The sequence below is a fragment of the Cavia porcellus genome, unplaced genomic scaffold (assembly GCF_034190915.1).
Source record: "Cavia porcellus strain 051 isolate PalLab524CR breed Dunkin Hartley unplaced genomic scaffold, mCavPor4.1 scaffold_14, whole genome shotgun sequence".
NCBI lineage: Eukaryota > Metazoa > Chordata > Mammalia > Rodentia > Caviidae > Cavia > Cavia porcellus.
In genome coordinates, this window is record NW_026947497.1 from 66760925 (window position 1) to 66786237 (window position 25313).

General features: G+C 38.3%; 1 protein-coding gene and 1 non-coding gene across 4 annotated transcripts in view; both read left to right on the plus strand.

Moving 5' to 3' along the window:
- Nucleotides 1-25313, plus strand: part of Vps8 (VPS8 subunit of CORVET complex) — a 193082-nt gene that overhangs the window by 115052 nt on the left and 52717 nt on the right. For all 3 annotated transcript variants that reach the window (XM_063261176.1, XM_063261177.1, XM_063261174.1), the window contains exons 36-39: nt 8956-9103; nt 15420-15509; nt 17204-17246; nt 20556-20659. In XM_063261176.1, coding sequence (XP_063117246.1) covers nt 8956-9103; nt 15420-15509; nt 17204-17246; nt 20556-20659 — 385 coding nt within the window. The remainder of the gene's footprint in view (nt 1-8955; nt 9104-15419; nt 15510-17203; nt 17247-20555; nt 20660-25313) is intronic.
- Nucleotides 14336-14524, plus strand: LOC111753637 (U2 spliceosomal RNA). Its single transcript, XR_002788429.1, has one exon. It is a non-coding gene; the product is annotated as a U2 spliceosomal RNA (small nuclear RNA).

Here is a 25313-nt window from a genome sequence, read left to right on the forward strand (position 1 = left end):
AATTTCTGGGATCTTGATTATTATATGTCTGGGTGTAGATCTATTTTGGTTATAGCTGTCTGGAGTTCTCTATGATTCATATATATGAATATCATTTCCTTTTCTATGCTTGGGAAGTTTTCTTTAATTATTTCTGTAAATAGCCTTTGTATTTCATTCGTGTTTACCCCTGCTTCTTCACTCACATTTTTATTCTCAAGTTATATATCCTCTTGACATCTTCTAGCCTTTGTATTGTTACTTCCTGGTTCCTTGTTATTTTTAAGAAGTCTTTCCTTTCGCAATCATATGTTACAATCCTGTCTTCAGGTTTGATAGTCTATCTTTAGTTTCTTTCAAGCAGATTTACCAGCTTTCAATGGAGTTTTTAATTTCCTTGTAATCTCTTTGAATCTGTTTCACGTATTCTAAATTCTTTTTATTTTCTTCATTGAAGATTTCTCTCCTTTTTCTATGTTCCTCCATTTTTCCATCTGTGTCTTCTTGAGAGGTACTTAGCATTTCTTTTATTATGTTCCTTATATCTTCCTTTACATGTATTAGTATTTCTGTTTTTAGTTCTTTTATAATGTCACAAAGATAATTCTTTATGTCAGATGCTACTTTTTCTGAAACCGCAGGTGTACAACTCCCAATCTCTTCTGTATTTACCTCTTCTGGGCCAGTACTGTTTGGGTTGGAGGCTGGAGACATCCCTTTGTTGCTTCCTGTTGTCATGTTTCTGGTTTCTTCCAGACAAGTGGGTAGTGGTAGTCCCCAGCACTTCTTGTATTGGCTACAATTACTGTGAAGTGTGCTGGCTAGGGATTGCTGCTCTCCCCAGTCTGCTGATGGCCAGTGAAGTACAAGCAGGGGCAGGGCAGGCTGGTCACTCCTTTCTGAGCTGGTCAACCACTGAGATTCTTCACCACGTTGGTGTGTGCCACATGAATGGGGCAGGTTAGGGTTAGGTTCAGGAAGACCTCATCCTTGGTTATTGGATTGCGCACAGGGGCGGGACTCAAGCAATTCTCACCAATCTGCTCTGTGCTAGGAGTGGCTGACTGATGCCACTGCAGTTTTGGCTCTGGGCTTACTCTGCCTGACTCCAAAATGTCAACCCTGGCCAGTCACCCATCCCCTGGGAGGACTGATTTCCCTCACTCACCATGAGCCGAGCCAGGGCAGATCTCTGAGTTAGTGCTGTTCTCCACTTCACCACTCCCCTCTGTGACCATGTCCTCCTGCTGTCAAGGCCCTGGGGCTTGCCAACCCCAACTTCACTGTAACCATGCCTCTTCAGATTCCAGCGGTGTTTTGTATGCAATGGGACCCACTCCGTAGAGAGCACATCTAGCTAGAGCCTTCTGTCCACGCTTTTCTTTTTTTTTTTTCCCCCTTTAGTTTTTCCCTGGGTTGAAAGGATCTATTTCCTTCCATCTGGTCTTCTCTAGGAAGCTTCATTCCAGCATCTGAGCTGTTTCTTTCAGAGAGGCTCTTTACTTTGCTGCTTATTGATCCGTCATCTTCAATGATCCCCCCTTTATTATTTTTTTTTTAAGCTTTAGGTTTTTTCCCCCATGATATGCTTATCCATTTTTGGAGAGTAAGAAAAACAAAGATAGTTATTTTGAAGAACATTTCATATCAGATTTTTTTTTTTTTTTTTTTTTTTTTTTTTTTTTTTTTGGTACCAGGGATCAACTCACGACCTTGCACCTGCCAGGCAGGTGCTTATGCTGCTGAGCTAAATCCCCAGCCCCATATCAGATTTTTTTGTTTGTTTACTCTTATCCTCAAAGCCTGAGTTAAAAAGTGTATATGTAGTTTATACATTTATATTGATTTGCTTTTTCTTTTTTTTTTTTTTTTTTTTTTTGGTCTTTTTTTGTTTTTATCGGTACCAGGGATCGAACTCACGACTGCCTGCTTGCAAGGCAGGCACTTATGCCGCTGAGCTAAATCCCCAGGCCCCATTGGTTTGCTTTTAAGAGTCATTGACACTTTTAATTTTATTAATATTTTTAAAGGAACATGTCATCTAGTTGAATTCTTGTGTATATTTCTGTGTCTTTACCCAATTTCTTTATGTTATCTTGGTTATATAATAATTTTGTCAGTAGAATTAATTGACCTACAAAGACACTGGTAGCATCTGTACATGGAACGATTACATAGTTTGGGGCGGGGGTGGTTAATCCTCCAGAAACAAATTACTGGTCTGAAATGAGGACAGCAGCTCAGGGGAGAAAGGATTTGCACCATTCTCCCTCCCATCTCTCCTTGGGCCTACCCCTACTGCCCATGGCCTGTCACTGGGCAGTGACTTTCACAGGAGTTCTGCTGTATTCAAATCCACATGCAGACCCTTTGTGCAGCAGGAAGCTTGACAGGTAATACAAAAGGACACTGATGGCTTTTGAGCTATGTAAAGAACAAAGAGGATGTGCGGATGTATTTATATTCAAAATACTTTCCTCAGAGCAATATTCTTGGTAATGTCAGTTTAGCCTTTGTTAACAGTGTCCTGGAGGCCTGTGAAATATGTAATACCATTTTCTTGTAGGGAAAAAAAACCCCGCATAAAACATCACATTGCCTTTTTAAGCCTTTAATCAAAGTAAAAATTGAACATTGCTAAGGAAATGAGTAATTTTGCCAAGAAGCAAAATATAGATTATGGAAATGGTTCTACAGTGGGTTTTCATTGAATCTGTCAGTATTTCTGAAGATACTTTTGAAAAGGACATTTTAAGATACTGATATGCAGTCTTGAAATAAATTATAGCACATAAGCACTGTCCCTAGTATGGAAGGAAACAGGGCCTTGCCCTCAGAGCTGCATTGTAATAGAAGAGACGGACTGGTCAACAGGAAATTCTGATAGAAATGTCTTCAGTAAGACCTGAAAGTGATGATCAAGTTTGCACTTTCTTTACCTACTGCTGCTCTGCCTTCTCAGCCACACTGTACAGAACCAGTCAGTGAACAAAACCTACGAGCTGCCTCTCCCATGTCCCTTATGTGTGAGACCTTCCTCTTGTCACCTGCTCCCTGCCCTGGTTCAGGTCCTCGGCCTCTTCCTGGATACCAGCTTTCCTGGTGCCTCTGATTCTCCCCTTCAGCATGCAAATAGTGTACTGTTCCCATTCCCATTCACAGAGTTCTTTATTTCTCATTATCTGGGGTGAAATCCAAACTGCTTTTAGTGCACAGGCCCTTCTTGGTCCATTGTAGTTCCGTCTATATGGTTCATTGTCTCCAATCCTCCCATTTCTGTTCTCTTTTACTTCTCAGCAGCACTGAATTGCTTGCTTGGAGGGTAAACTACACAGTGCCAGTCCTCCCTCAGAGTACATGGGGCTCCTCCCTCTCCATCCACATTGTTTTCTTGAGAGCAGTTTATTTCCATGTATTAAAAGCTATACGTCTCTCCATGTGCTTTGATTCAAAGATTCCATTTTATTTTTTATTTTATTTATTTATTTATTTGGCATCAGGGATCGAACTCATGACCTTGTACTTGCCTGGCAGATGCTTATGCTGCTGAGCTAAATCCTCAACCAATGATCTTATTTTAGAAAGTATATTTTAAGGAAATACTTTGAAATTAAAAAGTGATTAATACTGACATAGCCATATTAGCATTCATAGTGAAAATAGGGCATCTAAACAGGGCCTAGAGAAGATGACCAAGTGAACCCTTAAGTATGTGAGCTTAATTTAATACCAAACATTCCACGTGAATGTGAAGTAATGCTGAGCAGGAAAATGTGTGGCATTTGACAGTGTGTACACATACTATCTGTGACCAGATGATAAGAGAGGAAATATGTGCAGGTGTAGATAAGCTTAATGTTCATTGTGTTCTTCCTTCCTCATAAATGGTCTCAAAACCAATAAAAATAAGACAAATTCTTTTTTTTTTTTTTTTTTGTCTTTTTCCTTTTTATCGGTACCAGGGATCGAACTCACGACTGCCTGCTTACAAGGCAGGCGCTTATGCTGCTGAGCTAAACCTCCAGCCCCTCAATTCTTAATATTTTGGAAGAATTTGCTCTTTGCTTTTTAAATTTTAAATTAATTTAAATGTAATGAAATCTGGCTTGTAAAAAGTTTCCCAAAAATGGCTTAATTTTTATTTAAAGAAATCTATCTATGCTCGTATTTCTCTGTATTTCAATAAGGACACATTTTAAGATTTACTTTGGCATTTAAAATTCTATTCTTTCTACTATTGTGTTATGTATAATGCTGTTTTTTAATCATTGTCTTTGTTCTTTGTTTCTTTTCTTCCTTTTACTTATATTCTTCATTCTACGATTTTAATTGGGCATTTTATATAAATCCATTTTTTCCTCTCCACATCAATTGTACTTCTCTTTTTAAAAACCTTTCTCAGCAGTTGCTCTTTAGTTAGTAGTATACACTTCTAACTCATCCAAGTGCAACCACAGATGATACAGTAGCACTTCTGGGTGATACAGTGTGTGCTGTGTGGCCTTCTATTTCCCTCCAGGCAACCCCGTTACACTCTGGTAAAACCCTAGTCTGCTGGCTCGGGTCAGTTTCCCTTGAGGCACTTGTATTAGTTGCTAGGGCTACCTCAATGAGAGGGCACAAACGAAGTGACTTAACACAATAATTGATTGTGTCACAGTGCTGGGCACTAGAAGGATGAGAGTGGGCCGTTAGCAGGGTCAGTGTCTACCGAGGACTGTGAGGAAGTCTCCACCTGCGCCGCTTCAGTAGATGCTGCAGTCTGACACTCTTGGCTTGTAGAGGAAGCACGTCAATCGCAGCCTTCATCTTTGCATGCGTATTTTTCTCTCCTAGGATTAGGACCCCCTGGGGTTTTTTTTTACTCTCAAACTTGTCAACAGAAAACCTCCAGGAACTTATAGCTTCAATTTTAAATTTTCCCACCCCAGTCTGGTTTGAACAGCTGTAGTATCTTCTTTTGGGCTTCTGCTCTGGGAAGCTATGATGCTCTGAATCCTCACTCAGTGCCTCTCTAGTTCAGAGGACAGTAGTTTTTGCTCTTGCCTTTGATTCTTGGGTAGAACTAGGAAGGGTTGGTGGTTTTTCAGCTTGTGCAGCACTTTTCTAGTTGTGAACAAGGGGTGAATTCCAAGGCACTTACATGGTAGACCAGACAGCAGTGGTATGTGGTCGTCACACTTAGATGTGCTATTTTGTACTCTGATAGATATGCAGTAGCCGACCCCAACACCAGTTCTGAAACTGCATCTGGAAAATGTTTAAAGAATGTGTCCATGGTGGGGTCACAGCACTTCGCATGCATTCTTCCATCCCATCTATCCCTTGGGAGAGAGAAGGGCATCAGGTTGGAAGTAAGTGTAGGTATCATGCTAAGTTGCCTGTCCCTTGTACTGTCCAGTTTTTCTGTAGCTTGGGTCAGGCGGCCCTTGCTAGTGAGATGACTAGCAGACTTTAGTGACAAAGAGAACCTTACCTTAGGAAGAATATACATGGTGAAGGTGACTGCAGAATTATTATCTACTAACCATAGAGCTCTGGAAAGTTGTTTTAGCTACCTTACAGGTGTTTTGGTTTTGGTAGTGGGGATTAGACCCTGAGCTGCAGCCCAAACCCCTCTATGGAGTTTTAATTGGAGTCCATGTAACATTGGAATGATCCAGATATTGTCTATGACTAAAAGGACTGTGAAGCTAACTCTTGCCATCACTAAAATCATTACGATTTTGTTTCTATTAGCTTGTGAAGTCCATTCTTCCTGTCCATATAGAAGAACAATGAAAATGATATTTTCTTTTTCTTGAGTAGCAGAGGAACAATAAAAATTTTATTAAGATTTGAAGAAGTACATTCTGGCTCTTGATTAATCAAACTAGGGAAATGGAACATGACCAAATCCTCAAAGCAAGCTCTCTTAGATGTGCTATTACATCGGTTTGGTGTAGCAGAACCTTTGCTGTCACACAGAATGGTGTGCTTGTCTGCTCATAAAAGCTGTTAAGGAATTGCAGCTGCAGCTCTTCCTAGCTGAGGGACTCCTAGCAGAGTGATCGTCACGGCAAGGAACCAAAAGATGCCACTAATTCCTTCTCGCCAAGGGACAGGTTTCTACCTATCAGTTGATTGTCAAGTTGTAGGCATTATTAGTTTTATTTCATAGTTTCATGCAAATTTTATAGCTGTTGTCTTTGCTACCAGTAATTCACACATTTATAGCATTCTTTTTGCAAATTGTACACTTACCCAATTGGCACAAGACAACATTATTGCATTTCTAATGGAGAGTGTGTGCAGAAAGCCCAAAGTTCAGCCTGTGAGCCATCTTGATTTGAACGAAAACTATAGAAAAAGCTTTCTTTACTCTCATATTTTGTGAGATAGCTGAATTCTCAGTCTGAAATGGTACTAGCAGTGCCAAGCAGGGTGGCACACACTGTGATCCCAGATTTTTGGGAGGCCAGTGCAGCAAGACTGCAAATTTGAATGCAGCCTGGGCAACTTGGCAACTTACACAGACTCTGACTCAAATAAAAAACAAAAACAAAAAGAGCGGAGGAATGCAGTTCAGTGCTTACTGAGTTCAAACCCCAGTACTGAGAAAAAGAGAAAGTGCTGTACTGAGTAGTCATACGCCATATCTCCAAGGCCTGCGTACAAGGAAACAAGTGGAGAACAGAAGCAAATAAAATTTAGGCTAAGATGTAGTGGATCTAAATTGTCACAGTGAGTACTAGAGAAACGGTGAAATCCTCTTCCTTAGAGATACGGAAGAGTGCTCCAGGCTGGCCTATTAGTAGATTTGAGAGAAAGGAGGAGAAAATAGACCTGCCTCTTCATATTCCAGCATATTTTTTCCTTTATCAAGTAAATATTAAGAAGTCAGGATTTAAATGTTAAAATCACAGGTTGGGGATTTAGCTCAGCGGCATAAGCACCTGCCTTGCAAGCAGGCAGTCATGAGTTCGATCCCTGGTACCGATAAAAAGGAAAAAGACAAAAAAAAAAAAAGAAAAAAAAATGTTTTAAATCACTTTAATTGTAAGTTTCTCAAAACTGATTATATATTTTTATTCTTTCCTAGAAATGGCCCAGTGTACAAGTTTATAATTTAAAATGAGTTTCACAACCTGAGTAATGTGGAAATGTATTTTCCAACTGAATATATATATATTTCTCCCTGAAATTTAGGGTATGTGGTATACATGTGTTACAAGGTACACATACACTGTTAAAACTGACAGAGAAAGAATATGTATGCTTTGTGAAATTCTCCCTGTTTCATACACTGGGATGTTTATATCTGTATAACAAATGCTGTTATTAAAATAGGTTCCCAAAAGCATAAAGAAAGTGTAGGCCTAAAAGACATAATTTTGACAGCGATTAATGTTAGCAGTGAGTCTGTCACACAGCAGGTGGCTGATAGAAGACTGACAGAAACAGTTTTGGCAAATGCATACAACAAACCATGTTTATATGCAAGACTGATAAGCAATAGTCAGAAATGGATGTAAATTCATTAGTGGTGCAGCTTATTTATTAAAGTTTTGATTATGTTGATGTTTCCTGATCATTTCCCATCGACACATGATTTTCCTCATAAATTAGGACATCAGAATCTATTCATTTGGGTGATTTGCTTGATTTGGTGTATATTCTCATCTTCAATTCTTGTAAATGGTTTTGTCAATAAATGGTCTGAAAGGAGTTAAGTATTGTGATCCATTGGAAGATGCCTATATCTAATCTTAATTTGCTCGGTGGTCTAACATTTGTAAGACATAAAGTACCAGAAGTCTGGTAGATAAAATACTGACATCACCAGCTAGCTGTGGAAGTCTGTAAAGTACATGGGCTGGCCTGAACATGGAGGCACAGAGGTTAACATTTTCTGTTATGTGATGGTGTTTTCTTGAGATACAACTTTGTCCCTCTGAGACAATATAGGGAAATCCAAACTGTTTTGACCACCAAAGTGTGTGTGAGGATTTTCCTCACACAGTAAGTGAACTATTTTTTGGTGGACACCAACTGGGCATCCTGTGGTAAACCTAGTTCTGACACTGCTGCCTGCGTTAGTGCCACAGTCCACATAGAGGACAACTAGATGTCAGAGATGTGCAGTACAAGGTATGAGCAAGGGCTGGGATCTCCCACGCCCTCTCAGGAATCTTCTCATCTGGAAGCTCTCCAGCCTCTTCCCCTGTAGGTTTCTGTGGAGGTTTATTATGGACCCATGCCTCATTACTCATTGACCAGTGGTGATCAACTTTTAGCCTTCTTCTTCCCTGGAGATTGGTGGAAGTTAATTCCAGCTCTCTAATCACATTGTTCCCCCAGCAATTAACCTCCCCATTCCAGAAGTTACCCTGAAGCCTCCAGCTCTCGTCATTTCATTATAAGAAAAGACCACAATGGCGAATGCAGGGGTTTCCACATCTGTGTCCCAGGAACCAGGGGAAGACTGCCACCTGCCAGGCCTAGTTGACTTTGAAAATTCATAAGTAAGGGACGACTTGGTGCCTGTACTCCCTAAGTTTGTAGTCTTTTAGAGAAGACAGATAATTAAAGAAGTAATTACAATGTGACACAATCATTGCTGAAAGGGAAGGATGGCAGAGATGGTGTTTGAGCTTGGACTGTGGTTTGTTGTGAATAGTTACTTATGGGTCAGATTGTGGAGACTTAACTCGGGCCTTCTTGTTTCTTTTAGAGAAAAGAAAAACCTCTGGCATGGCTTAGAAGAATCTCAAATGAATATCATTTCTTTAATTATTCATGTAACCTTAAGAATGTTTCTGTTTCAAATGCCTCTGATGTACGATGTGGTTTACCTGAATAGTCTAAGTGACATTGAGAGACTTAACTTTCACAGTTTTGTGTTAGTTTTAATGTAATATATCTGTTACCTAGTTCTTGAATTGCAGGTTTGATTGAATAATGATACAATTTAGGATTCTTACCTTTTGTTTTCAGGGAAGGTATTCATATAAGTCAAGAATCACTGCAAATATCTCCCAGTATTATGGAGCAGTTCATTGAGCTGTTATGTAAGTTCAGTCCAAACCAAGTTATAGAGACACTGCAAGTCCTTGAGTGCTACCGCCTAGAAGAAACCATTCAGGTAAGGCCAGCAGTGTTTAGAAGACAATAGTAAACTTGTCCTAAACATATTCCATTTTCTAGTGCGCAGATGAAGACTCATGTGGGAGAGTGCCTGCAAATGCTGACTTTCCATGCCTCAGCTGGAATCTGATAGCCTGACTTGATAGTGCATGAAGTAATTGCTGGTAAATTTGTCACCAGACAGGATCCAAGGAGGTCCTCCAAAGAGGAAATGGAGCATCAGCTCAGAATGCTAGTAGGTTCTTGACTCTTGTCAAGGAAAAGAACTCTGGAATGTGTCAGTGTGAGGCACAGGCAGATTTGTTAGGCAGAGCTAGTAAGGGAGAACAGGAATGGACTCTGGCTGGAGTAGCTGGAAGGAGCTCACCCTGATGAAGAGTTTTGGACTGACTTGTTTCCAAAAACATAAAATAAAATTAGGCCACCTTTTATGGATCAGCTGACACAGATCAAGAACTGACCAGTCATTATCTTGGTTCCAGCTTCATTCGTAGCTCTGGAGGAGCCCTGTGGTGTGAGGGGCAGTTTGGTTCTTCTTAGTTCTTATTTGGGAGAGAGAAGCCTCAGTTCCTGTCATGGGCTAGTTCTTCCCACTTGGGAAGGTCACCCCATCATGGGGTGGTCCTCTAAGTTTGCATTTTTGGATTTCTAGGCATGCCAGGGGATCTGGACATTGTGAAGCTGACAGTTGAATGTTCTGAAAATCCAAAGTATCGCTTTAGTTACCCTTATCCTAGTGTTCTCATTCCTAAAGGGGAAGAGATAGAGTGGATAAATTTAAGGCTAATAACTCTTATAATACAGACATTCCTAAGTGATTAACATGCCTGTGTCCAGAGCTGAGCAGGGATCTAACCCAAAGTTTTAAGGCAATCAGAGAGACAAAATAATTGAAGGCAGAAATGCCAAGCTTCATCCTGTCGTCAGTTACACATTGAGCACCTGCATGTCCACCCTTTAGGGCCCTATAAAGATCTCCCCTTCTCTTAGTTCATTCCTCAGTCTGGAGGAATTCCTGTGGCTTGAATGGCGATTGGATTCCTACACTACGGTGTTTCTTGCACGGGAGAAGAGCAGCCATAAAACTTAACAGGCTAAGGCCAGTCCAGTAGCAGCTTTCTGGCTTTGGTTTGTCCTGTTTCTGAATGAAAATGTATGACAGTGTATGTGTGAGTGTACACACACTTCTGTAAGTATGATCCACTGTAACAGGCCATAATTTCCATTTAAAATTTATCTTAAAAAAATAAAAAATAAATAAAATTTATCTTAAGGGTATCTTTGTATCTCCTTTTTTGTTATTAACAAGTAGTAACCTGTATTTTCTACTATCTACTTCTTGAATTACCCACATACTTTTTAAAGATGGTTAATTATGAAACATTGTAAATTGCTTTGTTCTGTTTTGTCTTTGTGAGACAGTGTCTCACTATGTAGTTCAGGTTGGCTTTAAACTCACTTTGTAGCCCAGGCTGATCTTGAACCTGCAACAGTCCTCCAGTCTCAGCCTTTTTGAGTGCTTGGATTACAGGCATGCGCCACCATGCTGGGCTCGATGTTAAGTATTTGTAAATATACACAATATTAAAATACCAGCGTTGACATGTTGCCAGGCTGGCTTCCGATCTTGGCAGAGGGAGGGGTTGGTGAGGTGGTGCTTGCCTATAATCCTAGGAGGCTGAATAAGGAGGATCATAAGTTTAAGGTCAGCCTTGGCAACATAAGAAGACCATATTTCAAGTTTAAAAAAAAAAAAATTGAAAGGGAGTGGATACAGCTCAGTACTCCCTAGTTTCAACCTGCCAGCACCACAATAAAACAAACAAGCCAATAAAGCACACTTTATGTGCCCCTTCCTCTTCCGAGGTTATCGCCACTGTAAAGTAGTTCATTAAGTACATCTGCCAGTGTGTTTCTCTACTGATATTTAGAACCCTTCTTGTCTTTTACTATCACAAACAATGCAGCAGTGAACATGCTTGCACATATCTTTTTGTTTCTCATACATGTCTTTGTGGGTGTTCACTGGAGGTTTCTTTGAGTGCTAAACCTAGAAATGAATTGTATATAGGCAGGAGAGTAGCTTAATTCTAAAACTGTATTGCCTCGTTGATTTCCTAAATTTTTTTTCAGCAGCATTTGCAATTTGCTTTTTTCTGACATCTTGATACTTCTAGTTTTTGCCACAGTGTTCAGTGTCATTGATTAGTTCTGATCCTGACCATCTTTCCGTATGTTTAATGATTGTTTTATCTGTTCATAGAATTTGCCAGTTTTCTATTGCTTTTTTTCCCTACTTTTTTCTGAGTTCTAGTTCTAATTTCTGTCCTCTCATCTTTGATTTTATATGTTGGAAGATACCTTCTTCCAATTGATCTATCCTGGCATGTCTTTCTGCTTGAATTTTAGGAACTTCTTTTTAATTTATCAGTAGTTTCCTGTAAGGTTTAAGTCTGTGCATGTGTCTTATTTCCATTCCTGTTTTGATGACACAGAGAATTTCTCTTATGTAAGTTTATAGTTTAGCTTTGTTACATTTTAGGGTTTTATTCCATCTGGAATTTATTTTTGTGAGTTGATCAAGAGAGGTTTATATCATTTTCCCACATGATGGCTAATAGTCCATGTGGCATTTTATGATTGTTTGTCACTGATATTTTAAGTTATAGTGTAGTATATGAAACTCACAAATATTCATGGATCAGTTCATGGATTCTGATCAGTTCCTTTGGTTCTTTGTCTTTTTCTATATTCATACCATGTATTTTAATTAATATAGTTTTACAATAAGTGTTGAGAAAACCATTCTCATTCTTTAAAGTACTTTAGCTATTTTTGACCTGTTACTATTTCTTATCAATATAAGGATCCCATAGTCAAGTTCCTTTTTAAAAAAAAAAAAACCTTCTGGAATTTTGATTTTTAAAATACATTGAACTTACAGATTAATACAGAAACAAATGACATCTCTGTGGTATTGATTCTTTAAATTCAGAAATATATTTGCCTTTTAAAAATGCCTTCTATATCTTTTGGTGAGGCTTTATAATTAACAGTTAACAATGTCTACCATTTCCCTTTATAGATGTTTCCTCCCCTTTCACTTTTATAATATCTACTGTACATTTTGGATTCCACTAACTCCTTCAGTTTTTATACCAAGGAGACAACACAGTGTTCATCCCTGTGAGTCCAAACCATTTCACTCATGAGCATGATTTCAAGTTGTATCCATTTATCTAAAGAGCCTTGTGATTATCTTTCTTTATAGCTGAGTTGCTTTCCATTGTATAAAAATGCCATTTCTTTCTTATCCACTCTGCAGTTGATGGGCAAGCTAGCCCTGCTTTTTTGTGGTTCCCTGCTGCATAGAGCATTGTTTTCTCTCCTTTAACTTTCAGTCTGTTAATTTCCTTTTGAGTTAATGTGTTTCTTCTATACCACACATTGATGGATCTTGTTTCTTGATCCACTCTGCTTGTGTTTCTTTTTATTGGTGAATTGAGGCCCTCTACATGGCCAGCATGCACCTGCTTATCTCTGCCTTGCTATTTTCCTGCTGTTTGGCTTCCTACTTTTCCCCAATTGCCTGCCCTGCTCGACAATCTCCCCCTGCCACTGTTCCTGGAACTGTGGCCATTTTATCTCTCTAGAATGTCCTTTAATACTCTTTGTAGGATTGGTTCGGTGGTCTTGAATTCCTTCAGTTTTTCTTTGTCATGGAAGTCTTTTGTTTCTCCATTAATTTTGAAATATAGTTTTTCAGGGTACATCAATCTGGGTTGGAAGTTGTTTTCTTTCAGGACTTGAAATACTTCACTCCAAGCTCTTCTTGACTGGACGGTTTGTGTTGAGAATTCTGGCATGATTCTGATGGATTTATAGGTGATCTGTTTCTTTTCTTAACAGCTTTTAATATTCTATTCTTGTGTTGAATTTCTGGGATCTTGATTATTATATATCTGAATATAGATTTATTTAAGTTACGGCTAGTTAGAGTTCTATATGCCTTGCTTATCTGTGTATCAGGTCCTTTTCCCACGCTTGGGAAATTTTCTGCTAATCTTCTGTAAATAGCCTTTTTATGTCATTTGTGTTGACCCCTGCTACTTTACTGACACCTACCACTCTTAAATTATTTTTCTTTGACTCATCTTGGAGCCACTGAATTGTTACTTCATAGTCCCTTGTTATTTTTAAGAGATCTTTCCCTTGGTGATCACTGGCCTCCATCCTGTCTTCAGGTTCTGAAAGTCTGTCTTCAGTTTCATTCAAGCAGTTTTGCCAGCTTTTGGTGGAGTTTCTAATTTCCTGGATATCTCTTTGAATCTGTTTCATGCATTCCAGTTCTTCCCTATGTCTCTCTTTCTAGGTTTTCCTTATTCTCATACGCTCCTTTTATCTTTAATCTGTGTCTCCTTTATTCTCAGGAACCCTTTCATTATGTTCATCATTTCTTCTTCTACCTGAGATATTGTTTCTAATCCAATTTCTTTCACAGCCTCATGTGGTAGATTCTTTACTTCAGTTGCCGTCATCCCAGAAATTTCAGGTGTGTGACTTCCAATTTCTTCCATGGCCAGGGCTCCTGGACTTGTTCTGTGTGGGTTGGAAGCCAGAGATTACTTTTTGCTCTTTTGTTTTGACATTTTCCTAATTTCCTCTGGATGAGCCAGTTGTGGAGTCCCAGGTGCTTTCCACACTGGCTGCCCATCCACAGTGTAGGGGAATGGGTCAGGCACCTGGGCTTCTCCTGACCTGGGGAGGTGGTAGGGCATGGGGTGGCTGCTCCAGACATGCACAGCTGCTCTGAGGTTCTTCTGACTCATGCTTGCTACCCACAGGAGGGTCCCAATGGCTCCCATCGGGCTCACAGGGACAGGCTTGGCTGCTTCTCTCAGCTTGGTCTGGCTACCCACAGAAGGGTCTGAATGGTGGCCTGTGTTGGGGAGAAGCAGGCTGCTGCTTCTCCCAGCCTAGGCTGACTATCCACAGAAAGGTCCCAGTGGTGGCCTGCACACACAACCCTTTATATTTTAAGACAAAGTCTCACTTAAGTTACCCAGACTGTCCTTGAACTTGAGATCCTCCTGCCTCAGCTTGCCAAGTAGCTGAGATTACAGGTATGTGCCAGTGCTCCTGGCTCATCACTTTTATATAAGGGTTTTGTAAATGTTTTCTTAAAAATTTTCCCAAATACTTAATAGTCTTTGTTACCACTCTATAAGGAATCTCTTCTTGGCCTTTTGGGTAAGATCAAGTGTAATTCTTACCTGTTCTTATCAGTATAATGTCTGATATGTCCTCTGTCCATTCTATAAGGAAATTTTTGAGAATGATACTTTTTTATTGTTTGCTACTGCAGTATTAGAGTGTGACTAAGTTATGTGTATTGTTTGGCAATTAGACTGAACTCATTTTTAGTTCAATTAGTTTTTAGATTTTTTTATGAAAATAGTATTTTCCAAGAAAAATGGCAGTTTTAATTTTTTATTCCAATCTTACATTTTTTCCTTTCTCTTACAAGATGCCCTTTAGGATATTGTAGAGTAGAAGCAATAATAGATGCTTCTAGCCTTGTTTCTGATTTGAAAAGGAGTGTGTCTGACTCTTTACATTAAATACAGTTTTTATTATAGAGTTTTGGTAGTCTTTTTTGTAAATTAATGAAAGTTTGTTTCCAGTTTTTAGTAAGAGTTTTTGTTTTTGTCATTAATGGTGCTGCCTAGTACCAAATACTTTTCTACATTTATTGAGATATTCACATTTTTTCATTAATCTGAGAATGTGTTATTTGTGCCTCTCTTCTATGAAGGTTTTTTTCCTGTTTTATTCATCTATTCAAAGAAGCTATGTTAACATTTGTTAAATTTCTCTCGTTTATTATTTGCTTTCATTTTCTGCAATTTTCTTTTAACTTGATACTTCCTAACTCATTCTTAGTTTATTCATTTTTATTAAAATGCCATAAGATTATGTAGTGTTTTCATAATTATTTTGTTCTAAGTTTATTATGTAGAATTATACATTGTCAGTTTCTAACTTACAATTATTTATATACATTAGCTTCTCCCCAATGGATATTAAAGTGTATAACAATTTTAAAAAACGAAATAAGTGAAATCTGAGTGAATTTACTCCACTTAAACCTACTAATTGTCCACTGTGAGAACAGAACATCAAATATGTGCAGATGTACTGCAAAATAGCCTAAGGTGTGAATTCTTAATTATCATATCTGGTTTTTTCTTCTTTAATGGGATCTTCGTATTAAAGATTTTTGAAGGAATAATTTATCTTTTCATTATTCCTAGATCACTCAAAAGTATCAGCTCCATGAAGTCACTGCCTATCTACTGCAAAAGAAAGGAGACATTCCTGGTGCCTTCTTAATAATGCTGGAGGTAACATTTTACTGCCTTTGTCTCCTCCTATATCTATCTATCCATTCATCAGGGCATCTTAATTTCTTTTGTTTCAAAGTAAGTTACAGACAAAAGTACATTTTACCCAGGAACATTTTTATCATCCTTATCATTTAATAGAATTCAGTGTTTCTTTGTGGTCTTTTTTTTAAAAACAAAATGTACATACAACAGAAACATAAGTTTTAAGTGTACCGTGTGGAGAGTTTTTGACAAATACATGCAAACCAAGGTGGAGAACATAAGCTTCATGTTCATGAGGGAAATTCCCTTCATTTTCTTTTCTTTTTGTCTTTCTGTCTTTTTCTTTTTTGACATTGTCATTCAGCTTGGAATAGATTAGGGATGTCCTACTTATGTAAAAAATAAGCTTCTATGATGTAGCCATAGGATTCTAAAACAGCCCAGGAAGAATACTGCTCAGTGGATTTGTGTAGGCTCTTAATTTCATTTAACTTGAAAGTTAACCCACATCTTTTTTCCTTGTAATTTTGTTGCTGCTGGTGGTGGTGATACCATGAAGCTAGAATTAAAAGAGAAGTACCAGCATTCCTGGTATGAATAGGGAGAGAGAGAGCAGGTCTTGGCAAAGAATACAGCCATTACTTGAAAAGTCTCGGGAATACAAAGAAGTGTGGACTATTCAGAGTGCCAGCCGCACTACATAGGACTCAGCCTCTCAGTGGATGGAACAAAAGCCATGTCTAAATCTGCACAGACTTTAGGACATGCTAAAGAACTGTGAAGAGAAGAACTGCCTTGCTTGTTTCAGGGAGAGAACTCTGTTGACTGTAGGAGGTTAGGTGGGGGTACGGGGATGAGATGCACAGAGTGCCTGGCAGCCCATTGCCATAGTCCAGGTGTGAGTCATTTGGGAGGCTGAAACAGGAGGATCAAAAGTTTGCCTCTCACATGGGCAACTGTGTGAGTCCTTGTCTCAAAATAAAAAATTTTAAAAAGAAGTAAGGATGTATAGCTCAGCTTGAAGGCCCTGGATCCAGTCCCAAGTACCTTGTGGGTAGGAGGTTTATTTCAGAATTTATGAGTCATCTCACTGTGGTATGAGATGAACAAGAAAGAGTAGTGAATGGTCATTCAAGCTTAAAATTCTGTTATTTTTGGTCTATAAAGGACCCTTCGTAAAGGAGCAAAGTTTTGGTAGGGGAGGGGTACATTAAATAGCAGCTTTAAATGTATAACAAGCCTTGGTGCCAGTGAAGGACGTCTAACAATGTATAATTCAGTAGAGTGGTGGATGGCACAGCTACATATCTGGGAGAAATCACACCCAGATCTGTGCCCTGTGTTGCAGGGAGACACTTGTCAGCTCTTTCTGTCCCTGCCTACCTGGTCTACCTCTTTTTCTCATAATCTAGTAAATTTTATACCCTTACCTGAAAGGTGGATGTATCCTCGTCCTCATTTTTGTGCCTGAAAGCTGTCAGTGAGGACTATGAGTGGTGTAACAGATGTGGGCAGCATACGTAATGTTTGATCTTTTGGGTCCCTTCCCATACCGCTAGCAACATACACAGCATTCACTTCTGAATGACAGTAAAGAAACATCCTTAAAAACCTTGGTATTTGGGGAGTTTAGCTTTAAAATATGTTAATTGAAGTATGTGTTGAATAAAAATACGAAGTGTCCTTGTTACCGCCTATGTTCTTTCTAGAGACTGCAAAGCAAACTTCAAGAGATTACACATCAAGGTGAAAGTAAGTTTTTGAATATAATTTACAAGTTTTTTCTTCCATACACTCCATGTTTTTTAAGATGTTCAGTAAACTGCCTTTATTAAAGTAATAGTTACGTTGGTTGATCTCCATAATTGCCGTTTAGCCTCTTTAACATGGATGTAAATTTTAGCTTGTTTTCAGTTGTTCATAATAAGAAATCATATTTAAACTGACATGGCTTGGTAGTGCTGTCAGTGGAGTTAAGTGTACAGGAAATTAGACACTGTTTATTGTTCTTTATTATCGTTTTGGGTATATTTCTCTATTTGTGATTTAGTTGTGTGTAAATGAGGTACATAATTAATATCCTAAAAATTAGTATAATATGGTAAATAGTAGCAAATCAAAACTTTTAATCAGTAATAGTGTCTTTATACTAAATTTGTACAATTTTAGCTCAAAGCAGTTAAACAATTCAGAATCTTGAGTGCCTTTGACACAGAGATAAATGTTTTGGTGTTATGTGAAATTTTTTAAAAACTAACTTGTAAAATATATGTCAGATAAAATCCACCACTTTTAAGCATACACTTCAGTGGCATTACATAGCTTCATGTTGTGAAGCAACCATTATTACCATCTATCCCGCAGTTTTGTGTCTCCTCAGGTTGAAAATCTGTACCCGTTAAGCAGCAGCTTCCCATTCCTCCCTCCCCTCCCTCCAGAAACCACCATTCCACTGTGTTTTCCTTTCCTACATTTGATCATGTGGAGAAACCATACAGTGTTTGCTCTTTTGCTACTGTCTTATTTCACTTAGTCTAACGTCTTTTAGGCCCATAAATGTAAAACGTCCGCATTTCCTTCTTGGGGCTGAGTCATTTTCTATTGCACGCGGTACTACATTCTTTCCGTCCATTCATACTTTGCTCTCTCTGTTTGGCTAACTGTGATGAATGCTGTTATGAACAAGTGTGTACAAACACCATCTTCAGGCCCTGGTTTCACTTCTTTGGGGTATATATCAAGTGAGATTGCTAGATCAAATGGTAACCTTACTTTTCACTTTTTGAGGAATCAAGATGCTGTTTTCCATAGCAGCTGTACCATTTCACCTTCCCACTGGGAGTGCATAGGGCTTGCAGGGTCTCCGCGTCCTCACCGACAATTCTATTTTCTGGCTTAGGAAGGGGAGCTGTGAGTGCAGCGGGAGTGGCAGCCTCTCCTGTAGGGTGTGAGACAGTATTCTCATTTGTAGTTTTGATTTGCATTTCTCTAATGATCATGATGTTGAACATCTTTTTATTTTCACTTTTTGGCCATTCGTTTATCTGTTTTGGAGAAATGTCTATTCAAGTCCTTTGTTCATTTTTGAGTCAGGTTGTTTGCTTTAATATTCCATGACATTTTCTAAATAGCTTGCCTGAAAGTCAGGGAAGTCCCTTGATAGGTGGATTTTAGTTTATCCTGCCACTTTAACACCACATTATTCTTTCATCCCTTGGCCCATGCGTTCCTTTAATGCACTTTTACCCTAATTTTTTCTAGATAATCTATGTTTTTATGAGTAGGTCAGAGAGAGTAGAATCTGTGTTGTACCTTGAACACCTTGAATTATACTGAATCTTTTTTTTTTTTTTTTTTGTCTTTTTCGTTTTTATCGGTACCAGGAATCAAACTCACGGCTGCCTGCTTACAAGGCAGGTGCTTATGCCGCTGAGCTAAATCCCCAGCCCCTCTGAATCTTTTTTGAAGCCTTGGTAAACACTTGATTGACTTCTTTATTGATAATCTAACTAGACATGTAATTATTACATTTGAACCATCAGTATATATCCAATTAAGTACATTTATTGTACTTTATGACATTTTACTTTTTAAACCTAATGTTCTGAGAATAATTTTGCAGACAGTACATAAAAACGTGATAGAAAAATAAGGAGACATATTTGCTACAATGATCTGTAGGTGGTATGTCTAGGAAAAGCCATTTTTAAAATTCCAATGAAAATACATTTCCCATTAATAGTTTCCTAACCAGTCTAGTAATAGCCATCTGCTTTCTGTTCAATTTCCACACTATTCTTAAGAATTTTGAAGCATTTGCTAGTTCTGAGACATTGTGCTTAGTTCCTTTGGGCTACATGTAGATGTCTAAAACACAGCCCCCCATTTCTTGAAAAACTACAGTCTTATGAAGGAGACATCTACATTTACACATGAATAAAGCAAGTCAAGGGGAACATTTTTCTGCAGTGAGAATGGCAAAAGAGTGCGAAAATTAGACTATTGGTAGCAACCAGTGGGTCAGAGAGTTTTGTAGGTGGTGTGACCTTTAAGTCTAAAGGAGGAAGAGGAGTTTATTAGACAGAGCAGGGTAAAGGTCGTCTAGGCTGAGGAGGATTGTGCCTGGGTAGGAACCTCAGAGAGTAGCAAGTGATATGGCAGTTCAGAGCCCAGAGGGCAAGAAAATGCACCCAAATCCTTACTGTTTCTTAGGGCCAGAGGGTCACTCATACTCCATGTTTAAAAGTTGGATATCTTTGATTGTTTTTGTGGAAGGAAGTGTTCGGTTTGGATTTGTCCTTAGGAAGCCCTAGCAAGGTCTGGAAGTCGGTGAACAGACTGTCGCAGGAGCACAGGTGTGCACACAGAACTCACTGGAGTGAAAGTAGTGAGCACGTGTGCATGGAAGGAGAATCAACAAATTAGCACCTGTGTAGGTGGAATTAAAGAGAAGGACACGTCAAGGGTGATGAAGATTATAAACTGCTTGACTTAAAGATGATTCTGTTACCTTAGCTTGGAATATAGGGGAGGAGCTGATTTTAAATGAGTAAAACTGGGTTTTGGGCACATAAAGTTCAAAGCACCTGCAGGATACCCACTTGGACATTGTGTCTTAGGGTCATTTGAAAATTCAACCTGGAGATTGTGAACAAAATAAAGGTTGAAATATATTTGAAAGTTTTTAACAAAAACACAACGGTTAGGACTGCAAGAGTGATTGCAATCAGGGAAAACTGAAAAGTGACTAAGAATATCTTGGAGGAAATCACTACATTTAAGAAGTACAGATAGAGATGACAGAGCAAGACAGTGGACAATCTCTGCTAACCAATCTATATATGATTCCCATGGCTAAGGCATATTCAGATGCTAAATGTGGTATGCTTTATGTATATGTTTAAGGCCAAACATTTACATAGATCTGTTAAACCTCTGTATCAAATCTTCTGAATGATTATAAAGTCAAAAACTAAGGAAAAAAGTTTAATTTTTCACCAAAAACTCTTGAGATTATCAGTAACAGATCCTTAATGATGTTTGTACTCTTTGTGAATCTAGATACCAAAGAGGACACCTCACTGAAGGATGTTGAAGATACCATGGTAGAGACGATTGCTCTTTGCCAGAGAAATTCTCATAATTTGAACCAGCAGCAGCGAGAGGTATGCGAGTGACTACTTAAGCATTTAAAAGCCCGTTCTCTTCTCAAACTAGGAATTCATTCCATTTTCCAATGCCCTCTCAGCCACCAGAGTTTAATTCAGCTGGATTTTAATCACTTTTCAGTGTTCCCAGGAGTGTAAGACTCCTGATGCTATTATGAGGAGGAGTATCTGGCCTCTTTCTTCTCACAAAAGGCTTTGTGTTCTTAGATTCAATCAACTATGCTACAAAATGTAACGTATGTGAATACTAGATGTCCCTGGTGTCTCTGCACTGATACTTTGTGTATTCCATATAGCTGCTAGGCTACGTGGTCATTTATCATCTTTCTCGTCCCTGTGGATGAAAGTCAGCATGAAGAACTCGAGCAGAGCCCACTAGGGAGACAGAGAGCTGAGAAAAGGTTACAGCAGACCATGATACAGTGGTTCCCAGCCTTGGCTACACATTAGAGTCACCTGGGGAACTCCGAAAACTCTCATTGTTCAGAATGCACCCAGATCCATTAAACAAATGTCTCTGGGGCTGGGACTCAGTCATCAGTATGTTTGAAAGCTCCCTGCATGACTCCAGTGTGCTGGCAAGGTTGGAACCACTGTTGTGACAGATCCCAGATGCACCAAGAAAGAAAATAAAACTGAAAGAGGAATACAAAGTATCTGGCGCAGGTGGGCGTGACAGCAGCAAAGCAGAAACCACAGTGAGAAGTGATTGACAGTTAAGTTCTGCGGTAGCTTTAAGAAGTGACCTTGTGTCACAACATGGCATCACTCCCCTCTGGGCCCAGGCCTCTGACATCATACCACCTGGCATCTTTCTATCACCTGGATCTCTGGAAGAGGAGCAAAGTTAATATATCGTCAGTACTTAGCTGTATATATTACAATGAAAATGATAAATCTCAGCTTTCTGTTATGAAATGGGTAAATGTCTCATTTTTGTCAAGGATTTTTCAAGGTCACAAAGTTTGAAAATTCTTTAAAATATAAATTGTGGGGGCTGGGGATTTAGCTCAGCGACATAAGTGCCTGCCTTGAAAGCAGACAGTCGTGAGTTCGATCCCTGGTACCGATAAAAATGAAAATGAAAAAAAAAAAAAAAAAAAAAAAAAAAAATATATATATATATATATATATATAAAAATTGTGCATAACAAACACATTTGTATCTAAATGTGACTTTTCTTTATTAAAAAACTTGTTAAACTTTTCTATGAAATGATACATATTCATTTTTTAAAATCATACAGTACAGAGAATTTACACAGAAGGATTTTTAAAAAATATTACAATATATTCATTCCATCACCCAAAATTAACCATCATCATTTGGTGAACATCACTTTAGATATTTTTGTCTTCCTAGGTTGATATCCTTTTAGAAAATAGTACTTGCTTTTAAAAATACAGTATTCAGTCCCTTCTAAAAAACTTATATAAAAGTAGTTTCTAAATTTCAAATAAATAATTCTTTACCATATTATTTTTTAATAAATCTATCACTTAAAAGTCTGAATAATTGTAATAGATTACAATAATGTTTATATATTTACACATTTTGGTTCTAATGGTATGCACAATGCCATATCAGTAAGGAAATTCACATCACTCTCCCTTGCTCCCCAGCCTCTCTGTGTCACTTAGTTTTACATTTTAGCTCATTGAGGTTATAGCTTTTTTTTTTTTTTTGGTACTGGGCATTGAACTCAGGACCTCACATTTACCAAGCAAGCTCTTAGCCGCTGAGCTAAATTCCCAACTCAGGGTTATAACATTTATATTCTTTTCTGTATCCATAGTTCCCATACTTGTTTAGTCCTTTAAAAATTGGATTATAGGGCTAGGGATTTAGCTCAGTAGTACAGCACCTGCCTGACAAGCACAAGGTTCTGAGTTCAGTTCCCAGTATCAAACAAAACAAAACAAATAATAAGCTTAATACCCAAGTCCTTTTACTAAGTTTTTTTTTCCTCCTGAGTTTTTGTTGGCTGGTTGTGTTTGGATGTGGTTGTTTTGACAGAGAAGCACAAAAGGTTAGAATTCCTAAAGTTGTATTTATACATGTGTAATGCTAAACTTTGCAAAACTTTTAATCCATTCATCTCCTCTATAATACATTTTTAACACCTTCACTTGGAAATTTTAAGGAAAATTATTAATACATTTTATATAACATTTTAGGGTTACAAAAAGTGAAATATATCTCAGTTCATAGATACTAGCAATAAAGTTAAACAAAATCCATCACCTCCAGACCTGTAGAATTGATTTAACTATAATTGAACTCAAGCAAAGATGGGTTTTTGCCACTTTGATTTTTTTTTTTTTTTTTGTAAAAATCCAAATGTGCTGAGTTGGAATTTGTTTTAATAATGATGCTAGATGTTGAGCCTCTTTCTGTCCTTTGGAATTCTCCCTCCTCAAGATTATCGTTATATCGCTTCCTGACTGCGAATATAAAAAGTCTACTTACAAGTCTGTCTCTCCTTGCCTTACACACACACACACACACACACACACACACAAATCTTTCCCTTCCCTCCTCCCACTACAGCTGGTTTCTGCTTTATTGCTGAGCAAGTTTCATTAAACCAACAGAAGTATTTGAACATTCATTTTTATGTCAAAACTGGTTTTGTGAAAATGCTAGACTGGTTTTTTCATAATACCAAACGTTAAGTTTCAGATACAGTAGTGATTGTTTGCTTTGTTTCTCTTTGCTTTCTTTTGTTCTTGTATTGAAAAAGGTAAGAAGGAGCTATTGCCACAGATCCTACAGTAACCAGAAAATTTGAAATGTCCTAAAGCTTGATAATGAATTACCTTTAATATCTCCTACCAAAAGTTCCATCAGATGATTTGCTGTTTAGGAGTGTTCCCTTAAAGCTAGATCCCAGGCAGTTGCGTAGTCAGTCCTTTCCCCTGCAGAATCTCTGACCACCTTCCCTCCCTTTGCAAAGCTGTTTGTGTTGCTACTGGGGATTACACGTAACAAGGACGAAGGCTTTTTTATGGATGGAATTCCTTGAAAAGAAAGTTGTTTGCTGTGTATTAGGAGAAAGTAAGTCAGGTTCAGGGGTGCTGTTCTCTGAGGAGGCAGGATTGCTAGTAAGGAAGGTTGTCTTAATCTGTGGGCTTTTAGAGTCTTCCCAGGTAAAATGTTAAGAATCAACATTAAATAGGAGAATTTAAAATACTTAAAGGGCTCTACCATATATTGAGGGTTAATGTGGAAATTTAGTGAAAGAGAAACTCCCCTACTTAGGGTCTAAACACACCCTAGAGCTTTTACCATTACACCCTACTTTTCTCTCTGCCCCTTAGAAAAAGAATAAACCCTGCAATTTAGAGGTGATGTTGAACTGTCTGAATTGAACAAAATTTAAAAGTCAGATTTCTATCCAAACTTAAAAACCAAACGATAAAAATTAGGTGTACCACATAACTAACTCACAGCAGACCATAAAATACACCGAAATAAATGATGCGGTTGTAAAAACAAGTTGAAGTAGGCAACTAAAAAGTCAGTTAGGTGAAACTAAGACTAATGTGCAGGATTATGAGTTCGTGAGTACTGGTGAAAATAAATGGAAATTTCATTAAAATAAGGAATTGGTGAGGACATAACTCAGTTAAAGCAAGTATTTTAAGAACCTAAAACAATGCAATGAAAAGTTAGCAGCATAAAATCTTGGCCCTCACCTCAGGTGGGGCAACCTGGCAGAGTTCTGCAGCGTGAGACACCCAGTAGTCAGCCCTGGGGACCCTTAGCCTGGCTTGGCCTTAAGCCACTTCCGTATCCTCATTGCTACACGCAAGGGGGTGGTGGGCACAGTATGTACCCCCATCTGAAAATGACCGCTCTGGCCCTGCCCTGTCTTTGCTGACATTTTTTCATGTCTCCTGAGTGTTGCAGCATCCCAAGATGATTTACACCGTTTAAGTGTTTTGGCTCCATTTTTACAGCAAAGATTTTTTCAGAGCACTTAGGAAGAACACTGAATTTAGTGAGACAACTGATTTACTGCAGTGTGATCTTTGGCAAATTCCTGAATTTCTCTAAACTTCAGTTTCTCACCGCAAGTGCAATAATATCTACTCTATAAGGTTATCACAAGATTGAAATGAAAAAATATATGTAAGACATTTAATGTAGCACCTAACATAATATAAATGGTAGATCTCACTCTGGGCATGGTGGTACATGTGTATACTCCCAGTACTCTGGAGTCTGAGGCAGGAGAATCACCATGAGTTCGAGGCCAGGCTAATAGTAAGTTCTGAACTACATAGCAAGCCCAGACTACACAGCAAGACTGTGTCTCAAAACAAAAGGTAGATCTGTTGGTGAAGTTAATAATGTTAATTGAAATTCTCTTTCACTTCCTGATCTGTGGTGACTTTGGAAATACAAAATAATTCTTGATATAGGAAAAATCTTCAGATCACTTTCATTTATTTATCTTGTTTAATATTGCTAAGGAAAAAATAGAGGGATAGCTGTGGGGTTATTTAGTCCTTTTATCAGTATATGAGGTTATTTAGACTTTGTCAATATATATTTATACCAGAGTAGGTAAGAAACTAGCAGAAAGTTTTCCTGACTTTTTTGAACCTCCTTTCTCTAAAGACACACAGCATTATAGTCCCAAGT